This window comes from Medicago truncatula, chromosome 7 (genome assembly GCF_003473485.1).
Source record: "Medicago truncatula cultivar Jemalong A17 chromosome 7, MtrunA17r5.0-ANR, whole genome shotgun sequence".
NCBI classification, from domain to species: Eukaryota; Viridiplantae; Streptophyta; class Magnoliopsida; order Fabales; family Fabaceae; genus Medicago; species Medicago truncatula.
Window position 1 is genome coordinate 21889088 of NC_053048.1, and position 18802 is coordinate 21907889.

The window sequence follows — 18802 nt, forward strand, 5'->3', positions numbered from 1 at the left end:
CAAAGCCTGGCCTGGCCTGGCCTATTCCCAACCCTACATATCAAGGTCCGATAGTGCAACAAAAATGAACTGGATTTTGAAAAATTTAAGGCGAATTCATCAAGCATTGTGCTTATGAACTGACAGTTCATGATTGATGACCATGATTCATTTGGCTCAAGTGGGTTAACAAATACTCGCTCTTCTCACAAGGTAGGCTATTTGTGGTCAAGTATGTTTCTCTCATTATACAAAATATGCCTTGATCCTTTCCATGTCTTTACACAATTTAAAACAAATATTAGATTTAACATAAAATGACCGAGTTAAAACAATGAATGCCGGTCTCCTTGCATATAGTACAAATATTTGAGGTTTCTTCACTTTTTAGCTAGTACTAAGTGGTTCATAAACAAACACATTATCACAGAGAACTAGATGAATTGAAATTTCTGCAAAGTACTCGTTTCCTATTCAAGTAAAAACCTAGAAAAACCGGAAACTTTGTACCTTGGCTATGCGCTTTGTCACACTATCCATCATTACCGATCATCTGAGAATTTTGCTCAAGCAAGAGTGATACAAAAACAAAACTTCCATAATTTTCAAAATGAAACTACATGAAGTACTTAATAACACAAAAAGTACTAAACAACATAATACACCATTAAACAATACAGATATGAATACGAAAGTACCATAATAATTAAACAAAATGTTAATTAAACAAAGTGAGTCATTGTGCCAAATTAAAATAACCACCGAAGTAAATTAGTGTTCAAATGAAGCATAAAAGTAAAGCTTATAAAAGAAATGAAAGAGAAGGAAAGAATCGACTGAAAGCTTATAAAATGTCACTCAATAAAGGTGAGCTTTCACGTCTCTTCTCTTCCTCCTCAACTCTGCATGTCATCATCTGATCCATTTTGAGTTGAAGTAGCACTTGGAACTCTGTCGGGATCATCTTGGTCACTTCCTTTTTCATTTCCATCACCATTGTCTTCTTCAGCCACCTCATCATTACCTGCATAGAAACCACCCCCTCCATAAGGACCTGGCATGTCCTCAGGCCAATTGACATAAGCCTGGAAAGCTGGAGGTGTCATGAACTGCCCCATAACCTCCAGAGGGTACCCTGCTTGTTGCTGCATCAGATACTGGGATTGCTGGAAGTAGGTATTTGCTCGGTTAGTGGCGGCCAGCATGTTCCAAGTGGGCACATTGCTTTGATGTTGCCACTGGGCAAAGCTTGCAAAGTCGAAGGCAGTCGTGGATGGGGTTTGAAATGGTTCGGGCCCTGGGTGTGGGTGCGGTGCCTGAGAAGATGAGGCTTGTTTTCCTTTTTCCTTCTTTGGGTCACTCATGATGTAACGTCTGATGAAGTCATCATCAATGGGGTTCCGAATTTTCTCATGTACAGCGGTGGGCATCTTCATACGTGAATCTTTAATCAAGCCCATGATGAGTCCGGGAAAAGCTAGGCGGGTTTTTGGCTCACCTTTTCCTTGAAGGGTGACCAGCCTTAACTCCCATGCTATTGTGCGGGCTATGTCGACCTTGATGCCCTTGAGAATGTAGTAGATTAGTGGGCATACATCCACAGTGCAATCAGACAAGTGGCTGTTAGGTTTGACATTGTGAAGGATAAACTTCAGGATGAATTTGCAAGTTTTGTTCATGAGTTTATATTGTGCTCAGTGCTCTCTTCCAGCATCACTCATTGGCTCAATGTTAAAGGTGCCTCGATTTTGGTTGTCATGGAAGTCATCCATCTCATCCTCATCACTTAGTGGGAAAGTGTCACCGAGATAGGTGTTAATGGCTTCGCGATCGATGCGGATGGTGCGACCTCTCACAAAGGTCTCAAAGACGAATGGTTCGGTGAGGTTTGCAGGAAGAGCATTGGCGTAAAATTCACGCACGAGCTCAGCATTGAGTTCGGTGATAGGTTGGAGCAGTCTTCCCCACCCTTGGTCAGTTAAAAGTTTCAAGAGGTCTTGGTAGGGTCCTTGAGGGTTTATGTTAAAAACTTTCTCGGGCCACATGCTCCGTTTAAGCAAATCCCTGTATCTGTCTTGGTGGTAACGAGATTTAAATCTCTCTTGGTTAAATGGTTGGTTTCTAGGTGGGGGTTGAGATTTGGATGTTTCACCTGTCTTGCGGTTTCCGGTGTTAACGGTTTTCCTTGGTGCCATACCTGCAAAACATCCAGCAAATACCATACACAACAGCATAAACAATTAAACATCAGTATGGAAACAATAAAGAGCAATTGGAGTGTCAGAGGCTTGTTTAACAATTCTTTTTTTTTCCAGGTTCTGCTGCCACTCGCCTCGCGAGCAGTTTTACTCGCCATGGCGAGTGAAGATAAACTTCTGGGTTTTCAAATGAACACTCGCCATGGCGAGTGATGAATCTCGCAGTGGCGAGTTGCCCAGAAATTTGCAAAAATCGACCCTTTTTCAAAATTTCTTCAGTTTTATGATTTCCTAACCCTAAAGATAGCATTTTTGACCCTGGTAACGATACAGAGATGAACTAAATCATGCATTTGCTTTGAAAACTTTGAATTTCTTCCACAAACCCATTTTATTTGAAAATTGTACAAAAACGGTTAAACAAAAGATGTGGATTGGAATGAAGAGGGTCACGAAATTGTGCATGATTCTGCTTCTTCTCAATCATGCGGATGTCATTTGCACAGATTAAGAATATACTATCTACTATCCTAGGGTTTACATGCATTCATGAATTAAAGCTTAAGGAGAAAAACAACAAACCTGAATTGAAAGAAATACAAGTGCAGATATGATATGAAAGATGTGAAGCTTGACTTGACTTGATTTTGAATTTGTGTGGAAAACTTTGAGATTTTAGGGTTTGTTGTTTGTGTTTGGAGAAGAAATGTTTGAGAGATTTTGATGAGAGAGAAATAAAAACCGAAAATGAGAGAATAAAGTTGGTAATGGAACCAATGAGGGAGTTAGTGACTTTGGAAATCGTAACTGACAGAACTGTTGTTGCTCGCCTCGCGAGCGTATTTACTCGTCGTGGCGAGTACTTTGGTGGTCAACGCAGTCAAATGCCAGTTGGCTCGCCATGGCGAATAGTTGTACTCGCCTCGCGAGCTATGACAGTTTTGAATTGTGCTTTCTTTGTGACTTCTGTTATGAATGAATTAGGCATGCTCTATGACTCATACACCTAATATGCATGAAAGAATAAATGTCTTACAGAGTTGGGTTGCCTCCCAACAAGCGCTTGTTTAACATCGTTTGCTCGACGCCTTTTTCGTTAGGATGGCCAAAATGAAACGGACAACACATCATCTTTTGTAATCCTACACTTTGGGAGGAATTCCATGTACTTTAGGTACAGCTGATGTGGAGTCCATATCCTCCCTAACTTTGGTTTATTGAACAAGGCACATATCTCATCTATGATCCGATCAATCTCCACCTTGTTCACTTTCTTCCCCTTTCCTTCCATTGATTCTTCCTTGATTAGTATCCGTTCCTTTTTCTCTGTCCCCTCCATCACTTCTTCATTTTCAACAGTTTCGGCCTCTTCAGTATATGGCCGTTCTTGAGGAAATTCTTCTTTGTGTGGCAATTCTATTTCTTTTGCACTTTCAATCTCACCACATCCGTCTAATGTTGCTCCTTCCTCAGTTTGATCAACTCCTTCCTCACCAATCTCACTGACTTCCTCATTCTCAGTTGAAACATCTAAAGTAGCAATAAACGTCACAAGAAAGGGGGGGTTTGAATTGTGACCCTTTTAAAATTATTCCTGAAAACTTAAATTAGATTTTATGTACTCAAGAAGAGTCTTGGTAAATATTAGTTGAACAGATAAATAATAACTTGATGTATAAAGGACCAGAACGTTCTGGAAAGAGATAAGTGTAGAATGATAAAACAATAGGAAACTGGATTTTAAACTTTTAGTTAAGGGTTAAGCAATTATTTTATCTTGGACCAGAATGTTCTGGAGGCAGTTTAATTTATCAAAATAATATAAGTTAAGTTAGGACCAGAGAACTCTGGATTAATATGGTTGAGATTATTTAGGACCAGAATGTTCTGGAGGTGAATATTAAAGCTTTGTGATAATGTGTGTGTTTAGTGTGAACAAGTAAAAGAGAGAGAGATAGAGAGAGAGAGAGAGAGAGAGAGAGAGAGAGAATAACACAGGAGAGTTATCCTGGTTCACCAAACCCGGCTACTTCCAGTCACCACACTTCGTGTGAGATTATCCACTATAGTATGCAGTTGGTAGAAACTTCTAACCAACACTATAAGGTCTTGATCACACCAGATCAGTCCGTAACCACTGTATTATCAACCTCAGCAGGCTTCTACAATTCTTTGCTTTCGCACAAGAAAGGTTGGAACTCTTCCTATCTCAAACTATTAAGCCCAATAGCCTTGAGATCTAGTTATCTCTTTGTAAGGTGATTTGTTTGGATCGAATGTCTCAAACAAAAGTAAGAAAGATGTTGTTTGGATCTGGCGTCTCAAACAAAAGATGAGTAGGATGTTGTTTGGAACTTTATATGTCAAACAAACTATCCTTGTACAAACTTAGAAATATGTTCTCAGTGAGAAAAGATGATTGTCGAGAGATGTTGAAGAGATTGATAGCTTTTTCTTTTGAGAGAGATAAATGCTTTGTATTTCAAACTCTTGCATTTCTCCTTCAATGTCCTCTTCTATTTATAGAGCTGAATCCTTGGAGAGCAAGCTAATAAAGAGTTGTTGTGCTTCCAATTTGAATTTGAATTTTGGCTCCAAAGAGACTTGGGGAGAAAGCATGTAGAGAATGTTTCTTCAGTTTCGCCCAGATCATTCTCTCAGTTCCAACCAAAACTTGAACGAAATTGTAGAGCACGTGCTTGCTTAGTTGGTGATGAGCTGTGATCAAGCCTTTGTAACTTGCTGCCCACTTGAATGATGTTTGCTAAGGTCATCTTGATGATGTCATGTAGCTTAGAGATAAATATTGATCCTTTAATATTCCTTTTCCTCAAAATTCCTTAATGGATCGAAAAAGCCACATGAGGGCCCAAAGATGTTTTTATTCTTTTTGCTTCCAACACATGTGCAAGAATATAATTTATTTCCTTTGTTTCTTTGTCCTTTAATGCATTTCCAAGAACCTTGATTTCTTTCCTCTTTAGGTGAGACAAAAGAGAATATTTGCTTTGGTCTTGATCTTAATTATGCATATCTTGACAATTGCCCAAAAAGCTCATATTTGTTCACATTCATATTCAATAAAGATTTTGTTATCCCTTGTGAGTGCCAGAACATTCTCTTGCTTTTACTAAACATTCTCATGAAACATTTCTCACAAAATTCATTAGTAGATAACAATATAAATTAAAGTAAATATGTTTGTTATCTTTAAAACATCAATAAAAGATTTTGCTTTCAACAACATTTGTGCGCTTTTCATGAAGGAGTCGATTGCTGAGTTGAATATCAATGTTTGAAAGTTGCAGCTGCATTTTCTCCATTTGGCATGATAAAATTTTCAATCTTTGGTTAGTATCTTGCATGTTTGTCATGGATTGCTGCATGAACAGATTCATAATATTTTCCATCTTTGATATTCGTTCATCTTCAGAAGGATAATATTGATACTGTTGATATGGTTCATACTCAACTTGATTGTAGAGGTTGAAACCATCATGATCAGCCATGATTTCATTTATGTAGAGAATCTGAAATGGATATAACTAACAAGAAATTTTTCTTTGTATGCAAATAGGGTTTAGTACCAATAACTATACAAAAGAAAATATATTTACAGAGTATATACTGATGCTTAAAATGATAAAATAGTCGCAATGTCTACGATATCTAAACGCCAGTCCCCGGCAGCGGCGCCATTTTGATGTAGTATTTTTGCATCAAATAATTGTAAGTATTTGTATCGTCTCCTCAGGGACTAGTGTGATATCGCGGACCGTTCGACACCAAATATCATTCTAAGTTAAACGATAATTTGTTGTTTGTTTGAATAACTAAGTTGCAAATGATAAAGTTGAGATTAATAGGGCGTAAAACTTGTTAGGATTAGAGTTCCTTGATCAAGCGTCGCATATAACCTAATGACCATACATGGATTCTAGCTTTTCTTTGATATTATCACATATCCCTCGACAACACTATTCGTGTCCAAACAATATTATGAAATCAATTGTATCATTCAATGGTCGATGTCTCAAACTATTGAATGATTCAAGAGTCGATCTTATCGTTCAATCGATGATTTCTCAATCTATTGAATGATAAGAAAGCTTTAGGTTTGGATACACAAGGTGGTTATCCAAACATCGATTCCATGTCTAGAACCTATGTTTTGATAGATGGTTATTCTAAACCTAGATTCAAAAGTATTTCTCAATCACAATTAAATCAAAGATAACATTAAAGTGCAAGAATAACATCAATATCAAATCAAATGCTAGAACCATATATTTATAGATCAAAAGATTACATGTTAAGCTAAGATCAAGTACCTCTAATCCCAACAAAGGAGATCTAGCTACTCATTGTCATGGAAGCCTTGCAAGAATGAATTGAAGAAGCAAGATTCATTACAACTTGTGATTTCTCAACAAAAGATGAAGAATCCACTTTCTATCACTCTCACTCTATGAAGAACAAGCCCTATCTCTCTCTCCAAGAATATTACAAGTGAAAAACTATGAAAAACTAATACCCAAAAACTGAGATGGTTGAGTGGGCTATTTATAGAATTCTGACTCTACATCAACTCGCCTCGCGAGCTCCTTCATTCGCCATGGCGAGTTGAGGTTCCTTCACCATTGGGTTTGTGCCACATCATCTATGAAGAGTTAAACCGCCCTAACTCGCCTCGCGAGTAGACACATTCGCCATGGCGAGTTCGCTTGCCTTTCACTCGCCATTGCGAGTTGGTGGCGAAGGATCTTTGATGCTCACTGTAACAGCCCGATTTTTAGCTAGATTTATTTCAATTACTTTTATTGTGTGATTGTGTGTGATTAATTGTGATTGTGTGTATTTTATTGTCATCGGGTGCATTTAAATGGATTACCGTATTAGAAGGGTATTTTGGTCATTTGGCAATAAGGGTAAAATGGTAATTTTGGTGAGAATTATTTTAATATTTAGTGAGAACCCTTATTTTACTAAGTTACTAGTGTAGTGATTAGTTTTTACCGTTAGTGACCGTTCGTTATATTTTACCGTTGTTAGTAATTACCGTTGAGTGTATAGAAACTTTTTAGAATTATGTTAGAATGGGTTAGGCCCATTAGAATTTGGAATTGAGCCCATTAAGGGAGATAACATTAGGGTTGTCATAGAAAATATCACTCATTCACTTCACAAAATATTTTCCTAGAGAGAGAGGTAGAGAGAGAAAGAGGTGAAGAGAAGAACAAGGGTTTTGAAGGAAATAGCTTGAGGAATCAATTGGGGTAAGCTAGGAGCTGAATTGAAGCAAGAGTTTGGGTTAATCTTCTTCAAAGGTAAGGGGGTTAGTTATTATCATAATCATGTACAATTTTTGCATTTTCTCATGTTGTATGAAAATGGGTTGATGAACAATTGTTGCTAAATTCGTGCTCTTGCTGTGATGCTATTTTCTTGTGCATGAATTGATGATTATGGTATGTTTGTGGGTGAAATTACATGTTTCAAAGTATGTATAAATGTTAAGTTATGAAATTATGCTTAATTGATGAAATTTGATATGTTTTGATTGAAATGAGATGTGATTCATATTCCATTGATGTGATTATTGTTAACTGATGCTATTGTAAGTGAATCATGATTTGGGTATACTTAATTGTGGATTGATGATGAGAAATAAATTGTTGTTGGTGGTTTTCTGAAATTGGTGAAGTTGAGTTAAGTGTTCATGTGAAGGACCAAATCGAACTTTGATATTTATGGTTGTTGACTGAAATTTTGTTATTGTTGGATGAATTGAACCTATGAGAATTTCTGTTTTTATGTTGTGGTTATGTTAGTTGAGTCGTTTGGGAGAAAATGGGTTTTTCGTGTGAAATGTCGATGTTTAAGCGTTTTCGCCAATAAGTGCTTATGTGAGGTTTTGGAAAATGACTTTTGGGATGGTTGAAACATGAAATTTTTGTAGATTATGTTAGAGTCAAGTGTCAAGAGCGTGTAGGCGAAAACGACATCAAAATCCGATTAACGGTTTGAATTTTACGTGCGAAATGGTGAAAAATGCACTTTTTGAAGAACTGATTTCTGGACCTGATGCTGGAAAAACGTGTCACGATTTTGTTGGCCGAAAATTCAGTGTTTCTGGACGTAAAATCGTGACACGATTTCTGCGAACCAGATCCTGCATATTTTGCTATTTTTCACCCCTTTCCGCTTTGAATTGGATTTTGATGTAAACACGAAAGTTTTAGATAATTTTGGTAGCTTTCTAATGGCGTTGGTTTGAGGTCCAAATGATTTTTAGAACTTGAGTTATGATTAAATTACTACACATGGGTCATGTGGATTTTTGTGAAAACTTATCGTAACTTTTTCTATGAGCCGTGGAACTTTTCCAAACTTGATATTGGGTTTAATGAGGTACTTAGAGTGAATAATTGAGTATGAATTTATGTATTTGGAAATGTGAATGTGTTGATGGGTTGAGAAATATTTTGGGCGGAGTTGAATCGGTGAAAACGGGTTTTGAGCTAAATGTCGTTTTGTCTTGGTTTTTCTCATACGAAATTAAGCTATCCTTTGAACTAATTTCTAATAGTTTGTAAGTGGCTTAAGTCCTTGGCTACATGATTGATCAAAATTGAATTGTAGGATTTCAAACTTAAATAAGTTGCCTAGCTTTGAAAATTATCAATGTTGGCCGTTTACCACATGATTTGGATTTTTGTCGGAAATGTTTCTTTAGCAAATTGTCTTGTGAGTTATTGAGATTATTCTTGTATGACTAAGCGAAGTTGTATGAATGAATGTTTGTATTGAATATGATGTTTATCATGAGATATGTATGCTATCTTACTTAGAATGTAAGGAATGCTTGAATGGTGAAACTATATGTGATAGTTGATTATGAATGGTTATATGTTGGATATGATATTTGTCATGAGATGTTGTATGTTCTCTTACTTGGAATATGAGAATTGTTTGGAATGGTGAAACTATATGATATAGTTGATGTTGAATGACATTGTTGATTATTGATAATCATGTTGATGTGTGATGGTGAATACTATGATTTATTTGTGTGGGCATGTTTTCTTGATAATGCAATGTTGTGGAGATAATCAATATAATTGGGTGTTGTCCTATATATTGAGGTTGAAATTGTGGATTGTTGTCGCATTATCGAGTTCTTATACATGTCCATGCATCATAGTCGTTGTTGTTGTAAAAGGTTGAACTCTTTTACTTTGAGATTATTGTAAGGCAGATGTGAGCCCTTACATTTGATGTGCAAGTGGCATCGAAAGGTGACGACCTTGTTGAGACTTGGTACCACATGCATTTATGTGTCAATAAGTGCATATCATGACATGAGTCTTATTTGAAAATGTGATTGGAGATTGTGAATGAATATTTGTGAATTGATAATTGTTCATGAAATATGATTAATGATTGTTCATGGCTTATGATTGGTGATTGTTCATGATGTATATGATTGGTGATTGTGTATGAATAACTGTGAATTGATATTTGTTCATGACACATGTGATTGGTGAATATTGATGTGAGATATTGGGGTTTGATGTAAGTATTGATATGAGAATATTATTATTGATCAAATGCATGATGTTAATTGAAATATTCATGTTAACTATTATTTGGATTATGATAATGTAATACTTACCTCCAGTGGATCTGGTATGGACCGCCTACTTGCCTGTATGGGTGAGTAGACGTTGTGCAGGTTTAGTTGCTTGGTGAGTTCTTGTGCTTGGTGGATATCTGGAGCCTTCTCCGATATCGGTGTTTAGATGTTTAGTCGGCTCTGATCTAGGCTTAGTTGTGTCGGTCTAGATTATCTTTTATTTTGGATTTATGTTTTGTTGGAGATTACCCGTTTGTTGGGATTTTTGAGATGTATCTATGTTGATGTAATTTATTTATTCATAACATGTATATTTGAATTTACTCTGGTTTATATTCCGCTGCGACTGTTGAGGTTTATATACATGTTTATTGATTTTTGAATTTTGAATGTGGCGTAGCCTCTATTTCTTGAATAAATGTATTATTCGCATGTTTAATTGTTTTAATAGAAATAGGAGCGTTACACTCACTGGAATTGCTCGCCTTTGCTGCTCGCCATGGCGAGTTGGAGGCGAGTAACATCATTTCTTGCCTCTTTGTACTTTTTCTTCATTTTTGCTCTTTGCTTGATGTCTTGAGTTCAAATTCTGCGCAAATGGGTGAAGTAAGATAGATAAAGCGTAAAAGGGAAATAATCACTTATCTCTCGGGTTTTCCCTCAATAACTTGCAAAACAAGTAACAAAAGTGCCTAAAATATATCATGAATTTAACACTTCCTAGCACTTATCATTTATATATCCGCTGCGACTGTTGAGATTTTTATGCATGGATGTCGAATTAGAATTTTGTATGATGACGTAGCGTCTATTTCTTGAATATATGCTTTATTCGTGAGTTTTATCGCTTTAATAGAAATAAGGTGTTACGGTGGATATCCATACCCGCTATTAAATCGAGTAAATTACATAAATAACCTTAATAATTTGCAACTTCCTAAGCATAAAACCTCGGTAATGTGAGTGTTATTTATTACACAACTGTTCAATACACTCCATTAAAAGGAAGTGAAAGTGATCGAGATTGTTGAAGCAAGAAGTTTTATTTTTGTTGGATATGATCAGCTTTATTTATGCTTTTGTTAAATCAATGAACTTTATTTTTATTAAGCCAAATTCTATGGTACATCCAATATATTTGAGTGTACCGGTATACTCATTATTTAAATCAATGGTTAAATGAGTTGTTTTTTGAAGAAAAATATTATTTTCTATCATTTATATTTATAATAACTAAATCTTATTCATAAAAAGTATTAACGAAATAAAATTAATTTTTTTTGAATTTTTAGCACTGATAATTGAGAATATTGATTATATTTTAGGATAATATGTAAAAAAATTACTATGATTCTTATAAACAATGAACTGATGTTTTTTCTTATGAAATGATGTTCTATAAAATATAAATATTGATAAATAGTTATTTATTTCATAATAAATTATCGTTAATAGCACCCTACTGTTGTATTTTGGTTGGTCGGTTTACCTTTTGCATGTCTTGTCCACGGTAAATCGCCATTGTTTATAATATATGTCTCATTTTAGTTTGTTCAAAAGAAGAAAAAAAAATGATCGTTAATTTATAAAATTATGAAGAAAGAGTACCGGTACACCTCATTTTGTGAGTGTACCGTAGAAGTTCCCTTTTATTAAATGTTAGGAACTTTATTTATGTTTTTGGTGAGTCAATGATCTTTGTTGTTATTGTCATGTATGTCTATTATGTTTTGCTAAAAAGAAAAGAAAATGCATGTGATGAACTTTTGTTTTTAAATTTAAGCTAAATAAAATTTATTTTATTTTATTTTTTTATAAATGTTATCCACTGATATATGTATAAACCAACGAATACTTGAAAATATGTGGGTTACCCGCTAAACAGATACCCGCGCGGATATATATAAGATACAAATTTTATATTTATCCAACGGAACGGACACAGATATCACACCACGTCCAATATCACACCGCGTCCATAGATATCCATTTACATCCTTATTGATGTTTTACACAACTACGATATTCTAAATTCAAACTCTAATGACGGTGTCCAATTTAACAATATCCGCATATAAATAGCGATTATGAACAAATGCACGTAGCTTTCAATAAATTACTCGTTATAATTTTGAATACAATTTCCATTTTCACTGTAAAATAAAATGTACAATAATTTAAATATGGCCTTCAGTTGCTGCCCATAAACCATGAAAACCTAGAGGAAAATTTAAGTGCATTGGAATTTCAATTCTCGCAACAAGGGCCTTTTTTGTTCCTATCTCTTTTGGATTCAAGATAACAAGACAACATCTTTGCATTGAGGTAGCATACTGCAAAAACAAAAACAAAAACAAAAAATCATGGTTAGTGTAAAGTAAATTAGGTAAAATATTGATAATTTCTATAATTTAATTTGTATACATGGTTAGTGTAAAATAAATTATACCTCAACAACAAGAAGGTAACCATCATCTTCTTCTTCACCTTTGGGAACAAAAATAGGTTCACCAACAAATTTTCTACTTCCAGCAGTCCAAGCTTTTACAGAATTATTCACAAGATCAAATTTCACTATAGTATCAAAAGGAAAACTTGGCAATGTTTTTCTAGATCCTAAGGTGGTTGCAGCATAGAGATATTTATTTTGCTTGCCAGAAAATGAAGGATTGGTTGCTGGAAAATCTGCTGATTTCTTCCATTTATTTATGGGCTTCACATCACATTCTTGGCAATTATAATCTGAATCTAATTTTATAGATACCTGCAATATTATGTTGTATAATTAATATATTAATGAGCAAAAAACATAAAATACAATATTGTTATAAAAAAGAGACAAAAATACAATAAATATTCATTGAAAATAAAGGCGTAGTCGAATATATAATTTTTTTTTTACCAATAGTTGAATATATAAATTGTTTATTTTTTGAGGGAAAATATAAATTGTTTAGACATGATGAAAATTTGAGTTTAAAAAATGTTTTGATTCTTAAAAATTTTAGGGAGAATGCATGATGAATATTTTTTTTACCAATGTCATTTTGATTCTTAAAAAAAGTTTTAAATATGATTACCTAAAAAACCTCTAAAAAGAAAAATAAAAAACAGAAGAAAAAAAAAAAAGCATGAATTACCTGAACAAGATGTGGCAAAGCATTTTCACCTTTGACATTCATTATTGATGGATCTAGCTTTTGTGTTTGCCAATTATATCCTGAAAATAAATAAAACGGAATTAGAGAATTCTTTTACATATTTTACTAATAAAGCCATTTTTTTTTTGGTGGTAAAAGCCATTTATTATGTAACAAAAAAAAAATAAAGCCATTTATTACATCCAATTGTTGAGAAGAAAAATAAAAATATTTATTATCCTTAACAAAAAAAAATTTATTAATATATATATTTTTGAAACGGTCAATATTAATAATTAGTTGTTAGATTAATATTTTTTTTTCCATCCAACTTTTATTTTTTTGATCAAGTAGTCTAGTGGCTAGAATTCACCTTTTCAATGTTTGTCCCTACCAACTAAGCTGATCTTCAACTCTTTTAATATTTATTAAGATAGTTATCTAAATTACTTTTAATTTGTTTTAATATTTTAAGTGAATGTATCAATATATAAAACTATATACATACCAAATAATTTGCGGAAGTTGAACCATTGGTAAGAGCAAGCACTAGCTTGTATTTGTATTTCCAAATTCCCATGAGCTTGTTTAACTTCAAAGGCATTACCAACATGGAGCAACCACAATTGTGAAGGTACTTCAAGTGGTTTTCTCCAATCTCTTTTTTTGCTTTCAGGTTTGTTTGGAAACCTAGGGAGTAAGTATATTGGTGATGTACTCTTACTTGGGTTCACTGTTAATGCTGATATCATTGGAGATGCCCCACATACTGCTCCCATTGATCCTGAGATTTGTTTAAAAAAAAAATGAGTTTAATTTTTACATGTACTATTGGTAAAAACAGTATTGATTGACACATATATTTGTAGAAATATTTTTCAGAATTAAAAAAGTGGTACTAGAAATCTTGTTTGTGGTGTCTAATGTATTTTGTAAAACTAATAATAATACACATGCAGTCCCAGTCACAAATTAGTATACACCTTATATATATATATATGGGTTTGCTAGGATATACCTACTAGTTTTTATTAAGGTGTGTTTTAGCAAAGATATAACTAAAAAGTTGTTAAATACACCTTAAGGTGAACGTTGCTAAAACACACCTTCTAAAAATAAGTGGGTGTATGTTAACAACTCCTATAGACATTTGCTAGGATACACCAACTTATTTTTTTAGAAGGTGTGTTTTAGCAAGTTATAACTAAAAAGTAGTTAAATACATCTTAAGGTGTAGCTTGCTAAAACACAAATATATATATATATATATATATATATATATATATATATATTAGTGTATATATATATATATATATATATATATATATATATATATATATATATATATATATATATTAGTGTATAAACAAGAAAGAAAGAGAAAAGAAAAGTTGTGTGATAGATGTAATATGTTGGTGATATGATATATGAAAAAGATCGAGATAAATGAGATGTTAAATGCATGTGTAAAATTTGGAGATGTTCATGTATTATTTTATTTTATGTCTAAGTTTTTGGCTTACCTTGAGCCAATGATTATTAATTAGTTTTTGCTTTTTTTTTTGAACAATTTTCTTCTCGAAAAAAAAGTATGTTATGAGTTATAACAATCTTGACAATTTTTTTGAAATTAATAAATACATTTCTTTAAAGTGTAAACTTAATTTTATTTTTTTTAGGTAAATGTTAACGAGTGCCTATGGGGCACTCTTTAAGCTCTCAAAATAGTAAGATTTTATAAAATGGTAAATCTTTTCTTTTTTTAAAGAAGAGTTTCTTTATTAGAAATGTTTAAAAGTGTCCCAGGGACACTCATTAACAAGATTTTTTTTTTTTAATAGTCGGTGTAAACTTTATAGAATGTGTTTGTTAAAAATATAATAATTGAAAATGTATAAACTCTAACCTAGTACATCAAGCTTTATGCGATTGGCGAATACTATGTAATGTGTATCCGTGAAAGCCCAATCATGGATCATCAAGTGATCTGGAATTTTGAACTCTTGCTTCTCTACCAACTTGAAATTATTGTCATACTCTGCAAAATAAAAATAGTTCAAAAATTATTATCAAAATCAAAACAATATATTTTCCTTTATAATTATCGGCAATGATAGGTTGACATCGTTAATGTATAAATTTATTTATATCACTTTGAAAAATTTAAGTTAACCAAATATATGGTCAGTGTGACCACATTTTTTTAGTTGTGTGACCACTATTTTTTCAGAATTTATTTGGTTAAATAAGTAAAAAAAAAAATTGTGATCACGCACATTTAATTGCGTGACCACATTTTTCAGCTTCTAAATAGTGTCATGCAACTTAAAAATGTGGTCACACAGACCATATATTTAGTTAACTGAAATTTTACAGAGTGGTACAGAAAGTGTACACGTTAAAAGTGTCAACCTATCTTTATTCTATGATTATTTACTTACCTGTAAATGTAAAACTACTTCGTGGAAGTAACATGTCTTCTGCATTGCATGACACAGTAAGTAATCTACTCCTGCTAGAATCAACCTTGTAGTGAGACAAGAGTCTCTTTGGTGGCATCTTAAAGATTCCTGCATTCAATAAACAAACATAAATATTTTTATAGTATAGAATAGAATGTTATAAAACTGATAAACTTTTGTATTGTAGGAAAAATTCAATGTTGTACACTGTATTAATTTTATAATTAAAGTATATCCTAGGGTATAATTGACATGAAAAACCTTTATTTAATTCCCCCTTGGGAAACTAGAATCGATCCTTAAAAACTATTTTTGGACAGACACACTTGAACATGTAGCTATCATTATGTGTGTCTTGTGTGCCACTTTGTGATAAAACTTCAATTTTAAGAAAAAAACTTTGTGATAAAATTTCATTTAAATTTTTTTTATTGGAAATATATCGAAATCGATATATAATGGATTATCGTAATAAATATCTTCAGGGTGCTTGTTAAAGAATAAAAAAAATAAAAAATTACGTTGAAAATATCATTTTTTAGACTTTTAAAGAACTGACTACGTAACTTACAAAACATTATTACTAAATTTGATTACTTAACAAATACTTTTAAGACATTTTTTTAGCAAGTTTGCGGTTAGAACTAGAGTTAGAGTCCTATATACTTGTATTGGTTGCCCAACCAAAGCACCTAAATTGTTTATTATTCCTTTTGTATCAAGTTACTTATTATTGTTATTATTCAACATCATAATCACACCAATTCGTCACATTAATTTCTTATGTTTTTTAATATATGAAGAGGGAATATTAAAATGATCCACTTTGATTGTGCCTCCATTTTTGTCTTGTCTCATAGACATGTAGTGTGTGTATTATTCAAGCTCTTATGCTCATATATGGAGAAACAAAGGAGCACATTCTACCTGGTCTGGCCACCTGAACTATTGATTTGGCTCAAAAGTTAAATTATTATTTTTACTTCAACATCTGAAGTGGATTCTTGACAAATTACTTACAAATAGCATTGGCAAGATTCAAATTATAAGTATTTATTGTACTGTATAAAATGATTTGGTGGCTGAGGAAGTTAAAAGTGTAGAGTAATAAGAAGAAAAAATATATTTGATAGACAATCATACACCTCTTTCACACTTTGACGGAGAAATAGAGACTGATGTGATAAATATGATATATTGGTGATATTAAGATGAGAGAGATAGAAAGAAAATAAAGTGTTGAACGATGTTAGAAAATTGAAGATGTAAAAATATCATTAGTCAATAAGAAATTAAAAATTTTGATCCTTACTCATTAAATTTTTTAACATTTCTTTGGCCTACTCATTATACAATGCAAACTATAGAAACAATGATCAATACGTACCATACAATATAGGCTTTAGTAAGGTGGCAGCAACCTCCCAAACATCACCACCGTGATTCACATTATGGTCATCCATATCACAACCGTCCACCATGTTGAACTTCCCAATCGTATCCAACGTGCCCGATTCGATCTCATACGGGTTTCCACCTTCCCACATACACAATAGCTTCTTCCCCCACATCAACACACTAGTATTAGCAACATTTTTCATAACCTTAGTATTCCCAATCTTTTTCCCACCCTTCAATACAGAAAATGGACCTCTATGTGTAAATCTCCATGAGCCCGTCTTTCGGTCATACTCCTCGACTTGAGCTTCGGTCTTAATGTACTTAGCCATGTATTTGACTTCATTAGTCGCATTATCGAAAGTAAATGCTCTAAGGTATCCATGGCCGTCTAGCGGGTGCACCGTGGAACCATGATCGTCCTTGAAAATCCCCGGTCCGGTTAAATAGTATGCACCGGATGGAAAATCGGTTGGTATTGCACCTTCAAGTACATGTAGTTTGATAGGTTGAGTTGTTTCCGATCTTTGTGACATGAACAAGAAATTGTAGTCCCATGAAGCAACTACGGGGTCATCATGCTCTATAAAAGGTTGAACCGGTTGTAGAACCCGATCGGGTACTACAACATCGGTATTCGGTATGGGCGTGGATATTGGTTTTGGTTTGGTTATTGTTTGGGGTAAGGAGGCTTGGTGCACCGGAGGAGGCCTTATGAGAGGAGGAATTTTGTAAGATGAGGGGTTGGGAATGGGCTTGGCTTGCATTTTTGGAAGTTATAGATGCCTTGGAGTAAAGAATTAATGTTGTTAGAATGTGAAGGTTGGTAACAATATGTGCTATATATAAATATATGGACATGGAACTGTTGCTATAAGTGTTATTGCATATTTCCTTCAATTACAGATTTGCCATCCTTGCTTTTGCATATTAATTTTGGTTGCATGGCTTAATTGGGTTTATGCTCTATCAATGTTGTTTTTTTTTTTTTTAAGAAGCCAAAAATTAAATATATTAAAAATCATACCCATTACACACAAGGTGTGCCAAAAGGGAAAAAAATACAAAGAGTAAACATAATAAAGATGACAAAAGCAAGAACTACAATTACAAACTTGTGGTGTACCCTATACAGAGTAACGGTGAAGACCACCAAAAGTGAAGATCAAAAGTAAAACCTGGTTTATTCGTCTTTATCCATAACCATTAATAAAGCTTAATACTATTTAAAAATTAATCGTAGTCTGAGATTTTGTTGCTAAAAATTGACGGGTGCCAACATATAAATTGATCAGTTCGTAACGATTCAACTCATGTCTTACAAGATTTAGGATTTAAATTTGATCGTGAATGCGAGGATCTCATTGAAAAATAATATGCAAATACCTTAATTGACACTTTATATGAACCCAACTCACTTAAACTTTTATGAACCTCAATGTTGATGTGGGGTGTGGAAGCATATTAAAATGTGATGGACATCAAATTAAGTTCTTGAATTTTAAGTGGCAGACATGAGGCATTTAAATTTTCTTTTGCTTATGCACTTGCCTTGTTTTGTTTTAGCTTATTTCTTTAATGGTTTGTTCAGAAGTGTATTGCTTGGTGCTCCGTTAGATGAGGATTTTTCTCCCATCTTACTATTATTTTTCTCTTTGGCCAAACTAGTATTAGTTTGACAAGAGAAGATTGATCATCATGTAAGAGCATTGAATTATGATGGTTGAGAAAGAAATGACCAATTTGCATTATAATATACATACCTCAATCATTATTTATATATGAAATATATAGTTTAATGTCCACTTTTTTATTTTCTCTCTTCAGTTGTATTTGCTAGTTTTAGTTTGCAACGGCAACTTGTTCATCATATAAGAGCTGCAATGATAGCCTTCTATTTGTTAATGATGGTTGAGAAGAAAAGGTCCATTAAGTTACATGTACACTCTATTACAATACACAATGTTTCTATTGTTTTAGCTATATATA

General features: G+C 33.4%; 1 protein-coding gene across 1 annotated transcript; it reads right to left on the reverse strand.

The window, feature by feature from the left end:
• Positions 1-11923: 11923 nt before the first annotated feature.
• LOC11438975 (carotenoid cleavage dioxygenase 7, chloroplastic) lies at positions 11924-17607 on the reverse strand. Its single transcript, XM_003622507.4, has 7 exons — positions 16803-17607; positions 15395-15523; positions 14860-14991; positions 13462-13737; positions 12954-13033; positions 12263-12577; positions 11924-12146 (listed from the first exon to the last, which is right to left on the reverse strand). Exons 1-7 carry the CDS (start codon positions 17578-17580, stop codon positions 11991-11993), a joined length of 1866 nt encoding a protein of 621 aa, XP_003622555.1. The 5' UTR covers positions 17581-17607; the 3' UTR covers positions 11924-11990.
• Between the last annotated feature and the right edge of the window lie 1195 nt (positions 17608-18802).

Excerpts from the sequence above, each read along its gene's own strand:
- LOC11438975 (XM_003622507.4), bottom strand. The coding sequence starts at position 17,580 with ATGCAAGCCAAGCCCATTCCCAACCCCTCATCTTACAAAATTCCTCCT. Across the intron at positions 15,524-16,802 it reads ACTAAAGCCTATATTGTATG|GAATCTTTAAGATGCCACCA; the intron begins GTACGTATTGAT and ends TATTGAATGCAG. Across the intron at positions 12,578-12,953 it reads CTTTGCCACATCTTGTTCAG|GTATCTATAAAATTAGATTC; the intron begins GTAATTCATGCT and ends ATAATATTGCAG.